General features: G+C 43.4%; 4 protein-coding genes and 1 pseudogene across 5 annotated transcripts; all 5 read left to right on the forward strand.

Moving 5' to 3' along the window:
- Positions 1 to 246: 246 nt before the first annotated feature.
- Positions 247 to 1131, forward strand: LOC310876993 (hatching enzyme 1.2-like; the record flags this gene model as incomplete). The annotated part of the gene is made up of 1 exon (XM_083790640.1): positions 247 to 1131. One exon carries the CDS (start codon positions 247 to 249, stop codon positions 1129 to 1131), a length of 885 nt encoding a protein of 294 aa, XP_083646766.1.
- A 3618-nt stretch (positions 1132 to 4749) lies between these two features.
- On the forward strand, positions 4750 to 5634 carry LOC310876994 (hatching enzyme 1.2-like; the record flags this gene model as incomplete). The annotated part of the gene is made up of 1 exon (XM_083790641.1): positions 4750 to 5634. One exon carries the CDS (start codon positions 4750 to 4752, stop codon positions 5632 to 5634), a length of 885 nt encoding a protein of 294 aa, XP_083646767.1.
- Positions 5635 to 11566: 5932 nt separating this feature from the next.
- On the forward strand, positions 11567 to 12451 carry LOC310876996 (hatching enzyme 1.2-like; annotated as a pseudogene). Its single transcript has one exon. The product of its transcript is annotated as a hatching enzyme 1.2-like (transcript).
- Positions 12452 to 17928: 5477 nt separating this feature from the next.
- Positions 17929 to 18813, forward strand: LOC310876997 (hatching enzyme 1.2-like; the record flags this gene model as incomplete). The annotated part of the gene is made up of 1 exon (XM_083790643.1): positions 17929 to 18813. One exon carries the CDS (start codon positions 17929 to 17931, stop codon positions 18811 to 18813), a length of 885 nt encoding a protein of 294 aa, XP_083646769.1.
- Positions 18814 to 20548: 1735 nt separating this feature from the next.
- Positions 20549 to 21340, forward strand: LOC310876998 (hatching enzyme 1.2-like; the record flags this gene model as incomplete). Its single annotated transcript, XM_083790644.1, has 1 exon — positions 20549 to 21340. One exon carries the CDS (start codon positions 20549 to 20551, stop codon positions 21338 to 21340), a length of 792 nt encoding a protein of 263 aa, XP_083646770.1.
- Between the last annotated feature and the right edge of the window lie 12 nt (positions 21341 to 21352).

The following is a 21352-nucleotide window of genomic DNA, read 5'->3' on the forward strand; positions in this document are numbered from 1 at the left end:
CCCTGTAATGACTGAGGAATACAATTACAGACCCTGTTGAAACAAAAGGTTGGTCTGAGGAGTTCTGCCTTCACAGGTTTGTTTAGGCTTTAGTGGCCTGGGCACAACCCTTAATCCTCCAGCAGACACACCTACACCGGTCAGTATAAAAGCTAAGGACTCAGAAGACTCATTCATCAAGCTCCCAGCATCCTCTCCACAGCATCGCCATCAGGGACCAAGATAGACCCCTGAAGGATCCAGAAGATGAAGATCTTTTTCAGCCTCCTGCTACTGCTGGGCCTCTCCCAGGCCCATCCCATCCTGGAAGAAAGAAGTGAATCTGGAGTCCAGGCAGACATCAGCACCATCATTCTGACTTCCAACAACGGCTCCAGGCAGCTCCTTGTGGAGGGAGACATGGTCGCTCCCAGAACCAGAAACGCCATGTACTGTTTCTATTACAACTGCCTGTGGGAGAAAGACTTCTTTGATGGCTCGGTGACGATCCCCTACACGGTGAGCAGCGACTTCAACAAATGGGACGAGAATAAGCTTGAAAGAGCCATGCAGACCTTCACCGACAGCACCTGTGTCCGCTTTGAGCCACGTCAGGACGAGGAAGACTACATCAGCTTTGAGAACAGTGATGGATGCTGGTCTGATCTAGGCAGAGTAGGAGGCAAGCAAGTGGTCTCTATCAACCGTAAGGGCTGCATGTGGCACGGCATCATCCAGCACGAGATCAACCATGCCCTGGGCTTCCAGCACGAGCAGACCAGGAGCGACCGTGACGACTACGTCCTCATCAACTGGGACAACATCAACGACGACATGAAATACAACTTCCACAAGCAGAACACCAACAACCTGGACACCCCCTATGACTACTCCTCCATCATGCACTACGGTAAAACGGCCTTCTCTATCGAGTCCGGCAAAGACAGCATCACCCCCATCCCAAACGCCAACGTGCAGATCGGCCAGAGAGACGGCATGTCTGATATCGACATCCTGAGGATTAACAAGCTGTACGAATGCAAAGACTTCCTTGAGCAAAGGGAAATCGTGAAACAGGAAAACCTGGACAAGAAAAAAGCAGAAAAGGCTGAATCAAATTCCATGTCCAGATTGTTCGAGTTGTCTCTCTGATCACATTTCTCATACTGTACACTGTGTCTGATACTGTACTTACATTGAAACAAATCTACTGCAATGTGAGCTGACCTCTCTTTTACCTCGTATAGCTTTCTCTCAAGTCTCAATAAAGTTTGCTTCATAGACTTTACAAAGTGTAATTGTGTCATCTATTCGTATTCCTGAGACTAACAAAGTATGTTCAATTATTGATCATATTGTCCAACTCTCATGCTGTTCATTTCATTTAAATATTTACACTCAGTTAAGTTTAATTTATAAAAGCAATTATACCAATATACATGCATGTACATATTATAACAGGTTTTGATTATTTCAAAACATGTCTGTCTCTGCAAATTATACTTTCTACTCTCAAAAACACAAAAGGACAGCAAATTTAAAAAAATCTATTAATTACAAACAAACACAGGTGGCTATTGGGCTTGTGTCTGTTTTAAATCATGCGCTGTGTGCTCTGATTGGCTGCTGATTCATCAGTGTTGCCAGTTTGAGAGAGAAATAAGGAAAAGGGGCGGGGGGTGTGACATAATTATTTTTAACACATTTTAATTGATTGACTGTTGAAATGTTTATTTCACAGTAGGCCTATGTAGAATTTGTCTACTTTCCCTTTGTACTGTAATTCTCCAATCTGTAAAGACGGCTGCGTTCAGATTACCATACCTGAAACCCACTTTTAATAGTGTCTACCATACAACAGTAATACATAATATAGTTCCTTTCTAATGAAATATCTAAAATGTGCTGTGATATTTAGTTAGTGTTATTTATTTTGATGGTTATAAAATTCTAGTGTTTTTTCAGTAGAAGTCTGCCTGTATCTTTAACTCTTTTTTCCTAAAATGCAACATTGCTTTCTCACTCAACAGTAAACAAACTGACATACAAGCTCAAAAAGATGCAACACATTGTGAGCTTGTAGATCTGCTATTTTCAAAAGATTATTTTATATATTTGAAAACTTGAAACGGGACATTTTGCATAATGTAATGAGTAATGACTACTTTTGCTACTTTAAGTAGGCCTACAGTTTGATGTCAATACTTTTGTACCTACTCATTTTTGAATTCCAGACTTTTACGTAACAGAGTAGGCCTACTATATTGCAGTATTGGTACAAAATGTGAGTAGGGGAGAGCCGCCAAGGTTGTAACGCTTCACGGTTGTAACATGGACGTTATCTCTTGATTGGTCAACGCCACCATGACGCCATCGCGTCAGTATGTGTACAGCAACGTACTCTACGTGCCCAGGAAGTTTGAAGTGTTTACCTTCATCCCACGGGGAGCTATTGGCGAAAAACAGATTTTTCTCAAAAAGCAAAAATTTTACACCTGGAGTATATGTGTGCTACAATTTTTTTCTTTGATGTTGGTGAATAAAAATCCACATGGATGTCTTCATGCTTATGTTCTTTATTAGTTTGCATCGTGTTTAGACGGAATGCACGTTCATTCTGGTCTGTAAGCAACGGCAAAGAAAACTTGCAAAAGTGGATCTTTTGTAACACACACCGGCTCCATTCAATACCATTATAGGTCATATTTACACAGTTGACATTTTGGCCAATATTATATGTTCTAAAATTGTATTTTATTGTGTAGTGTATTCTAAAATTATTGTAGGGTTGTATAACATTGTACAACTCAATAAATCAAACGTTTGTTTAATCAATGTATTTCCCCACTGAACTGACAAAAAAAAAAAAAAAAGCCCAAACTGGTACACCCGATACTATTTAATATTTCCCTTATTTTTGATACATTTTCTTATCACATCCATGGTATGAAAACAATGCTAAGGAGTTGCTTCAATGAAATATAATTGCTTTAAGCTGAAAACGATATGTTTAATGATGTTTTTTAGCGTTGTTACATTTATCATGCATGCCGTTACAATTAATCCGACATGCGCAGTAATTGTAACACTGGAACAGCGTCCACGTTCGGTTTAATAACTCCCGACCTGTTTTATAAAAAAAATAACTTGAAGTGGTTTATGGTAGCAGACATGTGTAGGTCCGTTGCCTGAAAATATTACATGTGTAGATAAACGGATCTCTGAGTAAAAAAATGAAACGTGCAAAATGTTACATCCTTGGCGGCTCTCCCCTACTCTATCCAGCTCTAGTGGATTTGATGGATTGTGATCTGTAGATCTGTTATTTTCGGAATATACTGTACCTACTACTGTAACTCGTCTCTATATCATGCTTTAGAGATGGGGTTGAATACTTTCAGAATGTTTTACAGATGAAAAAAAAGCTGTCCATTTCTGTGATTTTGAGAGTAGGTATAACCTGCAGAGACAGGTTTTGAAATGTACAAAACCACATATGTATGTGGGTACATATATATATATATATATATATATATATAATATATATATATATATATATATATATATATGTACCCACATACATATGTGGTTTTGTACATTTGGTTTAGTCGTTGTGCAGACACAGCACAGCTTTTTTTTAAATATATATATATTTTCTTTTATTGAAATTGAATTGAATTGTGAATTGTTTCAACAGTTTGCAGAATTACAGTACATTTCAGTTTATTTACAAACGCAATACAAAGACTGTTAACTGTGAGTGGACGACCCAATTAAGCATTACACTTGTTTACAAGATGGGTCCACCTTGTTCAATTCATCAAAACATTTAGAGACGTACAAATAGACCCTTCTATATAGTCAAAGAACAGAACGGGAATTCATCATAAGGGAGGTAAAAAGGGAAAAGAAACATACAGTGAGGGGGAAAAGCGGTGGGCGGTGGGGGATTCAGATTTTATGGAGGCCAGTTTCGAATTGCAGCCATCTGTAGGTGCTCTTTGAGAGCAGTTTTGAAGGAGTCAAGGGATTCGCATGTCTTAATGACTGTTGGTAGGGCGTTCCACATTTTGTTGGCATAGGAGCAAAAATAATTTAGTCCCTTGTTTGTGCCGAATCTGGGTTGTACATGGTTCGTTGCACTTCCTCTGGTGTTGTGGGTGTGGACTTACTTACGAACGATAAAAAATAGCACACAATACAATTCTATTCTATTTATTAAGTGTAGTAAATGTAAGTAAATGTTCATTGTTTGCTGTATGTCATTTATTATTTATTAAACTTGCAGATTGTTGCTCACTGGGTTGTGTCTGTCATATTAGTAACATGGGATATACTTTTATATACTGTTGTTTTACTTTTGTGTTGGCTAAATCGATAGTCCTACTTCAATTCATGAATGCAACAGTCATGTAAAATATTATGGATATATTAAAATGTTAAGGCAAAATGTAGTATTCAGAGTCAGCTCAAGGTCTAAGATGTAATGCAAACCTTCCCACCCCATTAACCAACACTAGTTGTCCCTGTAATGACTGAGGAATACAATTACAGACCCTGTTGAAACAATAGGTTGGTCTGAGGAGTTCTGCCTTCACAGGTTTGTTTAGGCTTTAGTGGTCTGGGCACAACCCTTAATCCTCCAGCAGACACACCTACACCGGTCAGTATAAAAGCTAAGGACTCAGAAGACTCATTCACCAAGCTCCCAGCATCCTCTCCACAGCATCGCCATCAGGGACCAAGATAGACCCCTGAAGGACCCAGAAGATGAAGATCTTTTTCAGCCTCCTGCTACTGCTGGGCCTCTCCCAGGCCCATCCCATCCTGGAAGAAAGAAGTGAATCTGGAGTCCAGGCAGACATCAGCACCATCATTCTGACTTCCAACAACGGCTCCAGGCAGCTCCTTGTGGAGGGAGACATGGTCGCTCCCAGAACCAGAAACGCCATGTACTGTTTCTATTACAACTGCCTGTGGGAGAAAGACTTCTTTGATGGCTCGGTGACGATCCCCTACACGGTGAGCAGCGAGTTCAACAAATGGGACGAGAATAAGCTTGAAAGAGCCATGCAGACCTTCACCGACAGCACCTGTGTCCGCTTTGAGCCACGTCAGGACGAGGAAGACTACATCAGCTTTGAGAACAGTGATGGATGCTGGTCTGATCTAGGCAGAGTAGGAGGCAAGCAAGTGGTCTCTATCAACCGTAAGGGCTGCATGTGGCACGGCATCATCCAGCACGAGATCAACCATGCCCTGGGCTTCCAGCACGAGCAGACCAGGAGCGACCGCGACGACTACGTCCTCATCAACTGGGACAACATCAACGACGACATGAAATACAACTTCCACAAGCAGAACACCAACAACCTGGACACCCCCTATGACTACTCCTCCATCATGCACTACGGTAAAACGGCCTTCTCCATCCAGTCCGGCAAAGACAGCATCACCCCCATCCCAAACGCCAACGTGCAGATCGGCCAGAGAGACGGCATGTCTGATATCGACATCCTGAGGATTAACAAGCTGTACGAATGCAAAGACTTCCTTGAGCAAAGGGAAATCGCGAAACAGGAAAACCTGGACAAGAAAAAAGCAGAAAAGGCTGAATCAAATTCCATGTCCAGATTGTTCGAGTTGTCTCTCTGATCACATTTCTCATACTGTACACTGTGTCTGATACTGTACTTACATTGAAACAAATCAACTGCAATGTGAGCTGACCTCTCTTCTACCTCGTATGTCACAATTTCAATAAAGTTTGCTTCATAGACTTTACAAAGTGTAATTGTGTCATCTATTCGTATTCCTGAGACTAACAAAGTATGTTCAATTATTGATCATATTGTCCAACTCTCATGCTGTTCATTTCATTTAAATATTTACACTCAGTTAAGTTTAATTTATAAAAGCAATTATACCAATATGCATGCATACATTTCAAAACCTGTCTGTCTCTGCAAATTATACTCTCTACTCTCAAAAAGACAAAAGGACAGCAACTTTAAAACATCTAGAAAACATTCTGAATGTATTCATCCCCATCTCTAAAGCATGATGTATAGTAGTAGTAGGTACAGTATATTCCAAAAGTAACAGATCTACAGATCACAATCCATCAAATCCACCAGTGCTGGATAAAGTACTCACATTTTGTACTTAAGTTAAAGTACCAATACCAACGGTGGCACAGTCGGTATAGTGCTGTCGCCTCATAGCAAGAAGGTCCTGGGTTCGATTCCCGCTGGGGACGCTGTGGGCACTGGGGGCGTGTTCCCTCCTCCGCGTCATCAGTGCCCACACCCGAGGCGCGGGGTTGGTGAAAGGGCCTTTCTGTGTGGAGTTTGGAGTCTCCCCGTGTCCCCTAGGGTAGGTACCCTAAAAAAAAACATGCTGTAATCCTGGACTCTAAACTACCTCCCCCTGGCCAGCCGGGGCGCCTGATAGAGGGGAAAAGAACTGGTCGGAATAACGTGTTCCTTCCACGCGCTACGTCCGGCCGGGGAAACTCTCCCCTGTCAGGTGAAAAGAAGCAGCTTGGACTCCTTATGCATAGAAGGAAGCATGAGTACCAAAAGTAAAATTGCTCATTATGCAGAATGTCCCGGTTAAAGTTTTCAAATATATACAAATCTTTTGGAAAATAGCAGATCTACAAGCTCACAATGTGTCTCATCGCAATTTGCGGCACATTGTGAGCTTGTAGATCTGCTATTTTCAAATGGCCTAAATGTATGGGTTGGTTAATGTATGTTTGTAATAAAAATAAAATAAAAATCTACAAAGTAACTAGTAAGTTTAGTAACTAAAGTTTTCAAATAAATGTAGTACAATTTACAATTTACAATTTAGGCATTTAGCAGACGCTCTTAATCCAGAGCGACTTACATTAAGCAAGAACAAAAAGCATCACAAAAAAGCATTTATCATGAAACATGCGTAAGCTAAGAAAGTAACAGTGGAATATCTATATTATGAGACTATACATATAAACTATATATGCTATACATATTAGGGTGTTCCTTAAAACGCAAAGTTTTGAAAGTCTAAGCTCCAACCCCCTGAATTGGTTACACTAGTTGAGAAAACCCTCCTGGTGAAACTTTTCCTCAATCGGACAACATTTACCCCTTCCTCATGGACCCTGAAGTTTCACCCCGAGGATCCCAGACTAGGGCAGGGCATAAACGGTGCTAAAATTATTTTTCTACCAGGAGTTCAAATCTGTGCTTATTTTTTGGATAGGACCATTCTTACCTACATCATTTTACATTTAAAAATACCTATTTTACCCTTTCAAACCTCAAGATATTGTAAGATAAATGTGAAATCATTTTTCCAAAGCCAAATCCCCAATCAATGTACATATTAACAGGTGATACATATTTACAGCATGTTTATCACTTCCAAACAACAGTCCCACCCTTGACGTTTAGCCTGAGTTGCAGTAGCTCTCGCGGTTTGCCACTCACAGATTTGCTTAGATCCTCACGGAGCGCATCGGTGGAATGTCGTTTGACACAACATCCTCAAACACTGGTCGGAACAACGGAGCTTGTGTCCTGATTGAACAGCAACTCAAGAAAGATCTCCTGTACTTCGCGTGCCGCCATCATGTCCTTGAGCTGCTCCTCGCTGAGGCTTTCAAGACGGTCATGGGCCCCACGTCAGGTCCAAATGTGACCATGTTCAAGCGCTTCCAGGAGTACTGGCAGTTCATCGACCAGAGCCAGTTCGAGTCCGGTGATTCCCACCCCGATGTGCGTCCTCTGCTGGACCCTGTGGAAAAGGAATGGTTCCAGAGCACCCTCACCAACCACAAGGGCCTTCGGGACGACTACCGGGAGCTACTAGAATTGACTGTGATCTTCCTCGGCCAGATCCCCCCACGAGGAGTACGGTTCCTCGCCCCCGGACCCATGCACCACGCAAGGTGGATGTCCAAAGCCATCTACGAAGGTGTGGATGTTCCGGAGCCAATTCAAGCTCACAGCGAAGGAGGAGAAGGGCCTGCAGCAAATCGCAAGTCGCCTGTACGCAAAAGCCTGGACACTGGCTCCGGAGGCCGCAGCTGCCCCTCGACACGACCTGCAACTGCTGAAGGATCTGACGACCTACATGGACGACGTCAACCGGGATGTGGGCAAGGCAGCTCTGACCAAGCTGCAAGGCCACCTGTGGTACCTCTCCAAGGAGCTTGTCGCTCTGGCAGTCTTCGACCCCATGGTCACGATGGAGGAGAAGAGGGGAATCCTCAATTCACTTCACACCACAGAGGGAGATGAATCTCCAGCGAAGCGCCCACAGCTACTGCCCAGCCAAGCCGTCTCTGGACTCCAGCTGCAAGATATGGCATCAACCAACACATGACAGTTCTTCCAGAAGCTGTGCCTGGAAGACGGGTTCCTCGACGCCGATCCCACGACCTGGCTGGAGCGGGAAGACTTCTGTACAGCAGCGGCTTTTGTGCAGGGTATAGCGGTCATCAACGACCATGCAGAGCGAGGAGTTGCCCTCATCCAGGAATACAACCGCAAGCTCACCAAGGATGAGGAGCAACTGCAATTTCTCCTCCAAGTTGTCTCTTGTCATCGCGCAGAGTTCCCAGACTCCAGAAAGAAAACCATCGCTGTTGGCATGGCAGCCCAGAAGGAGGAGCAGGAGCACTAAGTCAGACGGGCCTGGGAGCCTTGTGGATAAACTGCAGTTGCACTTGATTTACGTTGGGCTACAGCCACTAAAAACTATGTATTTGAGGTAGAATGACATTCTCCTTAAGCTTTTTGTTATAGTTTGATATATTTAACTGTGTAAAGAAGTAAGCATTTAAAAAAATCCATTGCACTGAATTGTCTACTCCATTGCACTAATTGTCTCCACCAGGCCGAAGGCATGTGGGGAGAGTATGTTTTGCACTTCGTCCGTCCGTGTGTGTCCCCGTGTGTCCGTGTGTCCGTCCGTCCGTCCGTCCGTGTGTCCGTGAGCAGCTAATCTCGGCCACCGTTAACCCGGTCGATGCCAAATTTTGCACACACACTCCCTGGATGCCAACGATGAACCTCTGCCCCAAACTTTCCAGAACGGCCTGTTATAGCGCCACCAGGAGGCCGCTTTGTGCAAAACAAGTTTTTGCACAGTACACCTACAGATTTTGTCCAAACATCGCGCAAATTGGTACACAGTCTCTCTAGAGCCATTCAACGAAACGGCTCTTTCAGATTTCTCAGACTCGATCCTGATTGGTTAAGATTGGCTTCCAAAGTTCACAGGAGTGCTCAGTTTCAAACAAAATGCTGCAAATCATGAACACATCGCGTGATTTCCGTGAAATTGTGCACGCACATTCCCACTAGGCCGAGGACGAAATGCCACATGAACAATTTCAACTCAGCCTCAAGGTGGCGCTATAACTGGCCGAAAAGTGTTTTTACCTCTTAACTGCACGGATCTGTGGATAACCTGGTGGAGACCTGTGCCCAGAAGGGCACTTTTTCTAGTTTGTCTACTCCATTGCACTGATTTGTTTACTCTATTGCACAGATTTGTCTTATGTTGTTATTCATTACTCACTTCTCATGTTACGACTTTAAAAAATAAAATTATATAAAGGCTTTGGCAAAATGATTTCACATATAGGCTACTTTTCCATTGAAAGAGGTTTGAAAGGTTAAAATTGGCATTTTTAAATGCAAAATGATGTAGGTAAGAATGGTTGTATCCAAAAAGCACAGATTTGAAATCCTAGGAGAAAAACACATAAAATAGACACCCCCCCCTGTTAAGATATCCTTAAAATTAATTTTAGCACCGTTTATGCCCTGCCGTAGTCTGGGATCCTCGGGGTGAAACTTCAGGGTCCATGAGGAAGGGGTAAATGTTGTCCGATTGAAACCAGGAGGGTTTTCTCAACTAGTGTAACCAATTCAGGGGGTTGGAGCTTAGACTTTCAAACTTTTTTATGGAGGCCAGTTTCGAATTGCAGCCATCTGTAGGTGCTCTTTGAGAGCAGTTTTGAAGGAGTCAAGGGATTCGCATGTCTTAATGACTGTTGGTAGGGCGTTCCACATTTTGTTGGCATAGGAGCGAAAATAATTTAGTCCCTTGTTTGTGCCGAATCTTCCTTTTGACTGATACCTGTCCATTTAAACTCTAGACGGGCCTGCCCCAAAGTTATTAGTGCAGCCGTGCCTGGCAGCCGGCGAGAACTAGAGTTCTCAACAGGAAAATGAAGGCCTGCCCCTAGCTGAGCTATCCGGTCTACTGACTCCTTTTAACGATGCCATGGGTGATAGGGCCTTCGCAGCCAGGCCACAGAACTATGGAGCGCCCTACCGCAGAACCTGAGGGACGCAACCTCAGTGGCTGTCTTCAAAACCTTCCTTTTTACACAGGCTTTCCCACAGATAGCCTGTTTATTGTTTATTATGTGCATGGTGTTGTTTTATTATATTGTCTGTTTGATGAGGTTTTGTTGTTTTATCCCACCAAATGCCTTTATTGTACTGCATTTTATATGCAATGTAAATTAAGTTTATTTAATGTATTATTAATGGGCCCTCCCCTCATCAAACCCTGTACACTCAAGACACTGCCCCCGCTGCTGCCTGACCTGGCTCCGTGGAGCATTTTTTGTTTTGTTTTTCCCACAGCTTCATTTGATTGGCTGATTTAAATGATATATTTGTTATTGATTGCAGCCGTGCCAAACATGCAAAGCTATTATTACAAACTGAAAGCAAATTAATAATGATTGGTATGCTTGGTACATACAGTAATTAGGAAGAAAAGAGCTGTGATCTGACCTTATCTGTTTGTACCAGATACTTGGCAGCAATAATATGATCTAATTTTAGTATTTTGAAAAACACATGCAGTCTCAGTTTAAGGTCATACTGACACAGTTAATGTTACACTATGCGGAAAACTAAACTAAGATTAAATTATCTTTAATAACAAGAGAGTTGTTTAATAACACTTAAACATACTTACGAACGATAAAAAATAGAAGCACACAATACAATTCTATTCTATTTATTAAGTGTAGTAAATGTAAGTAAATGTTCATTGTTGTATGTCATTTATTAAACTTGCAGATTGTTGCTCACTGGGTTGTGTCTGTCATATTAGTAACATGGGATATACTTTTATATACTGTTGTTTTACTTTTGTGTTGGCTAAATCGATAGTCCTACTTCAATTCATGAATGCAACAGTCATGTAAAATATTATGGATATATTAAAATGTTAAGGCAAAAGGTAGTTTTCAAATTCAGAGTCAGCTCAATGTCTGAGATGTAATGCAAACCTTCCCACCCCATTAACCAACACTAGTTGTCCCTGTAATGACTGAGGAATACAATTACAGACCCTGTTGAAACAATAGGTTGGTCTGAGGAGTTCTGCCTACACAGGTTTGTTTAGGCTTTAGTGGCCTGGACACAACCCTTAATCCTCCAGCAGACACACCTACACCGGTCAGTATAAAAGCTAAGGACTCAGAAGACTCATTCACCAAGCTCCCAGCATCCTCTCCACAGCATCGCCATCAGGGACCAAGAAAGACACCTGAAGGACCCAGAAGATGAAGATCTTTTTCAGCCTCCTGCTACTGCTGGGCCTCTCCCAGGCCCATCCCATCCTGGAAGAAAGAAGTGAATCTGGAGTCCAGGCAGACATCAGCACCATCATTCTGACTTCCAACAACGGCTCCAGGCAGCTCCTTGTGGAGGGAGACATGGTCGCTCCCAGAACCAGAAACGCCATGTACTGTTTCTATTACAACTGCCTGTGGGAGAAAGACTTCTTTGATGGCTCGGTGACGATCCCCTACACGGTGAGCAGCGACTTCAACAAATGGGACGAGAAGAAGCTTTAACGAGCCATGCAGACCTTCACCGACAGCACCTGTGTCCGCTTTGAGCCACGTCAGGACGAGGAAGACTACATCAGCTTTGAGAACAGTGATGGATGCTGGTCTGATCTAGGCAGAGTAGGAGGCAAGCAAGTGGTCTCTATCAACCGTAAGGGCTGCATGTGGCACGGCATCATCCAGCACGAGATCAACCATGCCCTGGGCTTCCAGCACGAGCAGACCAGGAGCGACCGTGACGACTACGTCCTCATCAACTGGGACATCATCAACGACGACATGAAATACAACTTCCACAAGCAGAACACCAACAACCTGGACACCCCCTATGACTACTCCTCCATCATGCACTACGGTAAAACGGCCTTCTCCATCCAGTCCGGCAAAGACAGCATCACCCCCATCCCAAACGCCGACGTGCAGATCGGCCAGAGAGACGGCATGTCTGATATCGACATCCTGAGGATTAACAAGCTGTACGAATGCAAAGACTTCCTTGAGCAAAGGGAAATCGCGAAACAGGAAAACCTGGACAAGAAAAAAGCAGAAAAGGCTGAATCAAATTCCATGTCCAGATTGTTCGAGTTGTCTCTCTGATCACATTTCTCATACTGTACACTGTGTCTGATACTGTACTTACATTGAAAAATCAACTGCAATGTGAGCTGACCTCTCTTCTACCTCGTATGGCTTTCTCTCAAGTCACAATTTCAATAAAGTTTGCTTCATAGACTTTACAAAGTGTAATTGTGTCATCTATTCGTATTCCTGAGACTAACAAAGTATGTTCAATTATTGATCATATTGTCCAACTCTCATGCTGTTCATTTCATTTAAATATTTACACTCAGTTAAGTTTAATTTATAAAAGCAATTATACCAATATGCATGCATACATATTTCAAAACCTGTCTGTCTCTGCAAATTATACTCTCTACTCTCAAAAAGACAAAAGGACAGCAACTTTAAAACATCTAGAAAACATTCTGAATGTATTCATCCCCATCTCTAAAGCATGATGTATAGTAGTAGTAGGTACAGTATATTCCAAAAGTAACAGATCACAATCCATCAAATCCACCAGTGCTGGATAAAGTACTCACATTTTGTACTTAAGTTAAAGTACCAATACCAACGGTGGCACAGTCGGTATAGTGCTGTTGCCTCATAGCAAGAAGGTCCTGGGTTCGATTCCCGCTGGGGACGCTGTGGGCACTGGGGGCGTGTTCCCTCCTCCGCGTCATCAGTGCCCACACCCGAGGCGCGGGGTTGGTGAAAGGGCCTTTCTGTGTGGAGTTTGGAGTCTCCCCGTGTCCCCTAGGGTAGGTACCATAAAAAAAAACATGCTGTAATCCTGGACTCTAAACTACCTCCCCCTGGCCAGCCGGGGCGCCTGATAGAGGGGAAAAGAACTGGTCGGAATAACGTGTTCCTTCCACGCGCTACGTCCGGCCGGGGAAACTCTCCCCTGTCAGGTGAAAAGAAGCAGCTTGGACTCCTTATGCATAGAAGGAAGCATGAGTACCAAAAGTAAAATTGCTCATTATGCAGAATGTCCCGGTTAAAGTTTTCAAATATATACAAATCTTTTGGAAAATAGCAGATCTACAAGCTCACAATGTGTCTCATCGCAATTTGCGGCACATTGTGAGCTTGTAGATCTGCTATTTTCAAATGGCCTAAATGTATGGGCTGGTTAATGTATGTTTGTAATAAAAATAAAATAAAAATCTACAAAGTAACTAGTAAGTTTAGTAACTAAAGTTTTCAAATAAATGTAGTACAATTTACAATTTACAATTTAGGCATTTAGCAGACGCTCTTAATCCAGAGCGACTTACATTAAGCAAGAACAAAAAGCATCACAAAAAAGCATTTATCATGAAACATGCGTAAGCTAAGAAAGTAACATTGGAATATCTATATTATGAGACTATACATATAAACTATATATGCTATACATATTAGGGTGTTCCTTAAAACACAAAGTTTTGAAAGTCTAAGCTCCAACCCCCTGAATTGGTTACACTAGTTGAGAAAACCCTCCTGGTGAAACTTTTCCTCAATCGGACAACATTTACCCCTTCCTCATGGACCCTGAAGTTTCACCCCGAGGATCCCAGACTAGGGCAGGGCATAAATGGTGCTAAAATTAATTTTAAGGATATCTTAACAGGGCGGGTGTCTATTTCATGTGTTTTTCTACCAGGAGTTCAAATCTGTGCTTATTTTTTGGATAGGACCATTCTTACCTACATCATTTTACATTTAAAAATACCTATTTTACCCTTTCAAACCTCAAGATATTGTAAGATAAATGTGAAATCATTTTTCCAAAGCCAAATCCCCAATCAATGTACATATTAACAGGTGATACATATTTACAGCATGTTTATCACTTCCAAACAACAGTCCCACCCTTGACGTTTAGCCTGAGTTGCAGTAGCTCTCGCGGTTTGCCACTCACAGATTTGCTTAGATCCTCACGGAGCGCATCGGTGGAATGTCGTTTGACACAATATCCTCAAATACTGGTCGGAACAACGGAGCTTGTGTCCTGATTGAACAGCAACTCAAGAAAGATCTCCTGTACTTCGCGTGCCGCCATCATGTCCTTGAGCTGCTCCTCGCTGAGGCTTTCAAGACGGTCATGGGCCCCACGTCAGGTCCAAATGTGACCATGTTCAAGCGCTTCCAGGAGTACTGGCAGTTCATCGACCAGAGTCCTCTGCTGGACCCTGTGGAAAAGGAATGGTTCCAGAGCACCCTCACCAACCACAAGGGCCTTCGGGACGACTACCGGGAGCTACTAGAATTGACTGTGATCTTCCTCGGCCAGATCCCCCCACGAGGAGTACGGTTCCTCGCCCCCGGACCCATGCACCACGCAAGGTGGATGTCCAAAGCCATCTACGAAGGTGTGGATGTTCCGGAGCCAATTCAAGCTCACAGCGAAGGAGGAGAAGGGCCTGCAGCAAATCGCCATCTTCGTCAGTCGCCTGTACGCAAAAGCCTGGACACTGGCTCCGGAGGCCGCAGTTGCCCCTCGACACGACCTGCAACTGCTGAAGGATCTGACGACCTACATGGACGACGTCAACCGGGATGTGGGCAAGGCAGCTCTGACCAAGCTGCAAGGCCACCTGTGGTACCTCTCCAAGGAGCTTGTCGCTCTGGCAGTCTTCGACCCCATGGTCACGATGGAGGAGAAGAGGGGAATCCTCAATTCACTTCACACCACAGAGGGAGATGAATCTCCAGCGAAGCGCCCACAGCTACTGCCCAGCCAAGCCGTCTCTGGACTCCAGCTGCAAGATATGGCATCAACCAACACACGACAGTTCTTCCAGAAGCTGTGCCTGGAAGACGGGTTCCTCGACGCCGATCCCACGACCTGGCTGGAGCGGGAAGACTTCTGTACAGCAGCGGCTTTTGTGCAGGGTATAGCGGTCATCAACAACCATGCAGAGCGAGGAGTTGCCCTCATCCAGGAATACAACCGCAAGCTCACCAAGGATGAGGAGCAACTGCAATTTCTCCTCCAAGTTGTCTCTTGTCATCGCGCAGAGTTCCCAGACTCCAGAAAGAAAACCATCGCTGTTGGCATGGCAGCCCAGAAGGAGGAGCAGGAGCACTAAGTCAGACGGGCCTGGGAGCCTTGTGGATAAACTGCAGTTGCACTTGATTTACGTTGGGCTACAGCCACTAAAAACTATGTATTTGAGGTAGAATGACATTCTCCTTAAGCTTTTTGTTATAGTTTGATATATTTAACTGTGTAAAGAAGTAAGCATTTAAAAAAATCCATTGCACTGAATTGTCTACTCCATTGCACTAATTTGTCTACTCCATTGCACTGATTTGTTTACTCTATTGCACAGATTTGTCTTATGTTGTTATTCATTACTCACTTCTCATGTTACGTCTTTAAAAAATAAAATTATATAAAGGCTTTGGCAAAATGATTTCACATATAGGCTACTTTTCCATTGAAAGAGGTTTGAAAGGATAAAATTGGCATTTTTAAATGCAAAATGATGTAGGTAAGAATGGTTGTATCCAAAAAGTAAGCACAGATTTGAAATCCTAGGAGAAAAACACATAACATAGACACCCCCCCTGTTAAGATATCCTTAAAATTAATTTTAGCACCGTTTATGCCCTGCCGTAGTCTGGGATCCTCGGGGTGAAACTTCAGGGTCCATGAGGAAGGGGTAAATGTTGTCCGATTGAAACCAGGAGGGTTTTCTCAACTAGTGTAACCAATTCAGGGGGTTGGAGCTTAGACTTTCAAACTTTTTTATGGAGGCCAGTTTCGAATTGCAGCCATCTGTAGGTGCTCTTTGAGAGCAGTTTTGAAGGAGTCAAGGGATTCGCATGTCTTAATGACTGTTGGTATGGCGTTCCACATTTTGTTGGCATAGGAGCGAAAATAATTTAGTCCCTTGTTTGTGCCGAATCTTCCTTTTGACTGATACCTGTCCATTTAAACTCTGGACGGGCCTGCCCCAAAGTTATTAGTGTAGCCGTGCCCGGCAGCCGGCGAAAACTAGAGTTCTCAACAGTTAAATGAAGGCCTGCCCCTAGCTGAGCTATCCGGTCTACTGACTCCTTTTAACGATGCCATGGGTGATAGGGCCTTCGCAGCCAGGCCACAGAACTATGGAGCGCCCTACCGCAGAACCTGAGGGACGCAACCTCAGTGGCCGTCTTCAAAACACTTTTAAAAACCTTCCTTTTTACACAGGCTTTCCCACAGATAGCCTGTTTATTGTTTGTTTATTATGTGCATGGTGTTGTTTTATTATATTGTCTGTTTAATGATGTTTTGTTGTTTTATCCCACCAAATGCCTTTATTGTACTGCATTTTATATGCAATGTAAAGCGCTCTATAAATTAAGTTTATTTAATGTATTATTAATGGGCCCTCCCCTCATCAAACCCTGTACACTCAAGACACTGCCCCCGCTGCTGCCTGACCTGGCTCCGTGGAGCATTTTTTGTTTTGTTTTCCCACAGCTTCATTTGATTGGCTGATTTAAATGATATATTTGTTATTGATTGCAGCCGTGCCAAACATGCAAAGCTATTATTACAAACTGAAAGCAAATTAAAAATGATTGGTATGCTTGGTGCATACAGTAATTAGGAAGAAAAGAGCTGTGATCTGACCTTATCTGTTTGTACCAGATACTTGGCAGCAATAATATGATCTAATTTTAGTGTTTTGAAAAACACATGCAGTCTCAGTTTAAGGTCATACTGACACAGTTAATGTTACACTATGGAAAACTAAACTAAGATTAAATTATCTTTAATAACAAGAGAGTTGTTTAATAAGACTTAAACATACTTACGAACGATAAAAAATAGAAGCACACAATACAATTCTATTCTATTTATTAAGTGTAGTAAATGTAAGTAAATGTTCATGAGTTGTTTAATAACACTTAAACATACTTGCGAACGATAAAAAATAGAAGCACACAATACAATTCTATTATTAAGTGTAGTAAATGTAAATGTAAATGTAAGTAAATGTTCATTGTTTGCTGTATGTCATCTATTATTTATTAAACTTGCAGATTGTTGCTCACTGGGTTGTGTCTGTCATATTAGTAACATGGGATATACTTTTATATACTGTTGTTTTACTTTTGTGTTGGCTAAATCGATAGTCCTACTTCAATTCATGAATGCAACAGTCATGTAAAATATTATGGATATATTAAAATGTTAAGGCAAAAGGTAGTTTTCAAATTCAGAGTCAGCTCAATGTCTAAGATGTAATGCAAACCTTCCCACCCCATTAACCAACACTAGTTGTCCCTGTAATGACTGAGGAATACAATTACAGACCCTGTTGAAACAATAGGTTGGTCTGAGGAGTTCTGCCTTCACAGGTTTGTTTAGGCTTTAGTGGCCTGGGCACAACCCTTAATCCTCCAGCAGACACACCTACACCGGTCAGTATAAAAGCTAAGGACTCAGAAGACTCATTCACCAAGCTCCCAGCATCCTCTCCACAGCATCGCCATCAGGGACCAAGATAGACCCCTGAAGGACCCAGAAGATGAAGATCTTTTTCAGCCTCCTGCTACTGCTGGGCCTCTCCCAGGCCCATCCCATCCTGGAAGAAAGAAGTGAATCTGGAGTCCAGGCAGACATCAGCACCATCATTCTGACTTCCAACAACGGCTCCAGGCAGCTCCTTGTGGAGGGAGACATGGTCGCTCCCAGAACCAGAAACGCCATGTACTGTTTCTATTACAACTGCCTGTGGGAGAAAGACTTCTTTGATGGCTCGGTGACGATCCCCTACACGGTGAGCAGCGACTTCAACAAATGGGACGAGAATAAGCTTGAAAGAGCCATGCAGACCTTCACCGACAGCACCTGTGTCCGCTTTGAGCCACGTCAGGACGAGGAAGACTACATCAGCTTTGAGAACAGTGATGGATGCTGGTCTGATCTAGGCAGAGTAGGAGGCAAGCAAGTGGTCTCTATCAACCGTAAGGGCTGCATGTGGCACGGCATCATCCAGCACGAGATCAACCATGCCCTGGGCTTCCAGCACGAGCAGACCAGGAGCGACCGTGACGACTACGTCCTCATCAACTGGGACAACATCAACGACGACATGAAATACAACTTCCACAAGCAGAACACCAACAACCTGGACACCCCCTATGACTACTCCTCCATCATGCACTACGGTAAAACGGCCTTCTCTATCGAGTCCGGCAAAGACAGCATCACCCCCATCCCAAACGCCAACGTGCAGATCGGCCAGAGAGACGGCATGTCTGATATCGACATCCTGAGGATTAACAAGCTGTACGAATGCAAAGACTTCCTTGAGCAAAGGGAAATCGAGAAACAGGAAAACCTGGACAAGAAAAAAGCAGAAAAGGCTGAATCAAATTCCATGTCCAGATTGTTCGAGTTGTCTCTCTGATCACATTTCTTATACTGTACACTGTGTCTGATACTGTACTTACATTGAAACAAATCTACTGCAATGTGAGCTGACCTCTCTTCTACCTCATATAGCTTTCTCTCAAGTCACAATTTCAATAAAGTTTGCTTCATAGACTTTACAAAGTGTAATTGTGTCATCTATTCGTATTCCTGAGACTAACAAAATATGTTAAATTATTGATCATATTGTCCAACTCTCATGCTGTTCATTTCATTTAAATATTTACACTCAGTTAAGTTTAATGTATAAAAGCAATTATACCAATATACATGCATGCACATATAACAGGTTTTGATTATTTCAAAACATGTCTGTCTCTGCAAATTATACTCTCTACTCTCAAAAACACAAAAGGACAGCAAATTAAAAAAATCTAGAAAACATTCTGAATGTATTCATCCCCATCTCTAAAGCATGATGTATAGTAGTAGTAGGTACAGTATATTCCAAAAGTAACAGATCTACAGATCACAATCCATCAAATCCACCAGTGCTGGATAAAGTACTCACATTTTGTACTTAAGTTAAAGTACCAATACCAACGGTGGCACAGTCGGTATAGTGCTGTCGCCTCATAGCAAGAAGGTCCTGGGTTCGATTCCCGCTGGGGACGCTGTGGGCACTGGGGGCGTGTTCCCTCCTCCGCATCATCAGTGCCTATACCCGAGGCGGGGTTGGTGAAAGGGCCTTTCTGTGTGGAGTTTGCATGTTCTCCCCGTGTCCCCTAGGGTAGGTAACGTCACAAAAAAACATGCCGTAATCCAGGTCTCTAAACTACCTCCCCCTGGCCAGCTGGGGCGCCTGATAGAGGGGAAAGGAACTGGTCGGAATAACGTGTTCCTTCCACGCGCTACGTCCGGCCGGGGAAACTCTCCCCTGTCAGGTGAAAAGAAGCAGCTTGGACTCCTCATGCATAGAAGGAAACATGAGGTCAGTCCGCTGCCAGAGGAAATGTAGCGCCCAGGATTACATTAGATAATTGACACTGGGTGAAAAATGGGTTACAACATTGTGGGATAAAACATTTATAAAGCAGTAAAGGTACCAAAGCATTGACATCAAAATGTACTTAAAGTACCAACAGTAAAAGTGCTCATTATGCAGAATGTCCTGTTTAAAGTTTTCAAATATATAAAAAATCTTTTGGAAAATAGCAGATCTACAAGCTCACAATGCGCCGCATCGCGAGCTTGTAGATCTGCTATTTTCAAATGGCCTAAATGTATGGGGTGAAGTGGTTAATGTATGTTTGTAATAATACAAATCTACAAAGTAACTAGTAAGTTTAGTAACTAAAGTTTTCAAATAAATGTAGTGGAGTAAAAGTATATGTTTACATAGGGATTCCCCTCAAGGGAGAGGGAGAGAGAGCTTGGTACATACAGTAATTAGGAAGAAAAGAGCTGTGATCTGACCTTATCTGTTTGTACCAGATACTTGGCAGCAATAATACCCTGTTGAAACAACAGGTTGGTCTGAGGAGTTCTGCCTTCACAGGTTTGTTTAGGCTTTAGTGGCCTGGACACAACCCTTAATCCTCCAGCAGACACACCTACACCGCTCAGTATAAAAGCTAAGGACTCAGAAGACTCATTCACCAAGCTCCCAGCATCCTCTCCACAGCATCGCCATCAGGGACCAAGAAGCTCCCAGCATCCTCTCCACAGCATCGCCATCAGGGACCAAGAAAGACACCTGAAGGACCCAGAAGATGAAGATCTTTTTCAGCCTCCTGCTACTGCTGGGCCTCTCCCAGGCCCATCCCATCCTGGAAGAAAGAAGTGAATCTGGAGTCCAGGCAGACATCAGCACCATCATTCTGACTTCCAACAACGTCTCCAGGCAGATCCTTGTGGAGGGAGACATGGTCGCTCCCAGAACCAGAAACGCCATGTACTGTTTCTATTACAACTGCCTGTGGGAGAAAGACTTCTTTGATGGCTCGGTGACGATCCCCTACACGGTGAGCAGCGACTTCAACAAATGGGACAAGAAGAAGATTGAAAGAGCCATGCAGACCTTCACCGACAGCACCTGTGTCCGCTTTGAGCCACGTCAGGACGAGGAAGACTACATCAGCTTTGAGAACAGTGATGGATGCTGGTCTGATCTAGGCAGAGTAGGAGGCAAGCAAGTGGTCTCTATCAACCGTAAGGGCTGCATGTGGCACGGCATCATCCAGCACGAGATCAACCATGCCCTGGGCTTCCAGCACGAGCAGACCAGGAGCGACCGTGACGACTACGTCCTCATCAACTGGGACAACATCAACGACGACATGAAATACAACTTCCACAAGCAGAACACCAACAACCTGGACACCCCCTATGACTACTCCTCCATCATGCACTACGGTAAAACGGCCTTCTCTATCCAGTCCGGCAAAGACAGCATCACCCCCATCCCAAACGCCAACGTGCAGATCGGCCAGAGAGACGGCATGTCTGATATCGACATCCTGAGGATTAACAAGCTGTACGAATGTAGCAAAGGCAAATCGTGAAACAGGAAAATC

This window comes from Protomyctophum parallelum, assembly GCF_964188405.1.
Source record: "Protomyctophum parallelum genome assembly, chromosome: 19".
NCBI classification, from domain to species: domain Eukaryota; kingdom Metazoa; phylum Chordata; class Actinopteri; order Myctophiformes; family Myctophidae; genus Protomyctophum; species Protomyctophum parallelum.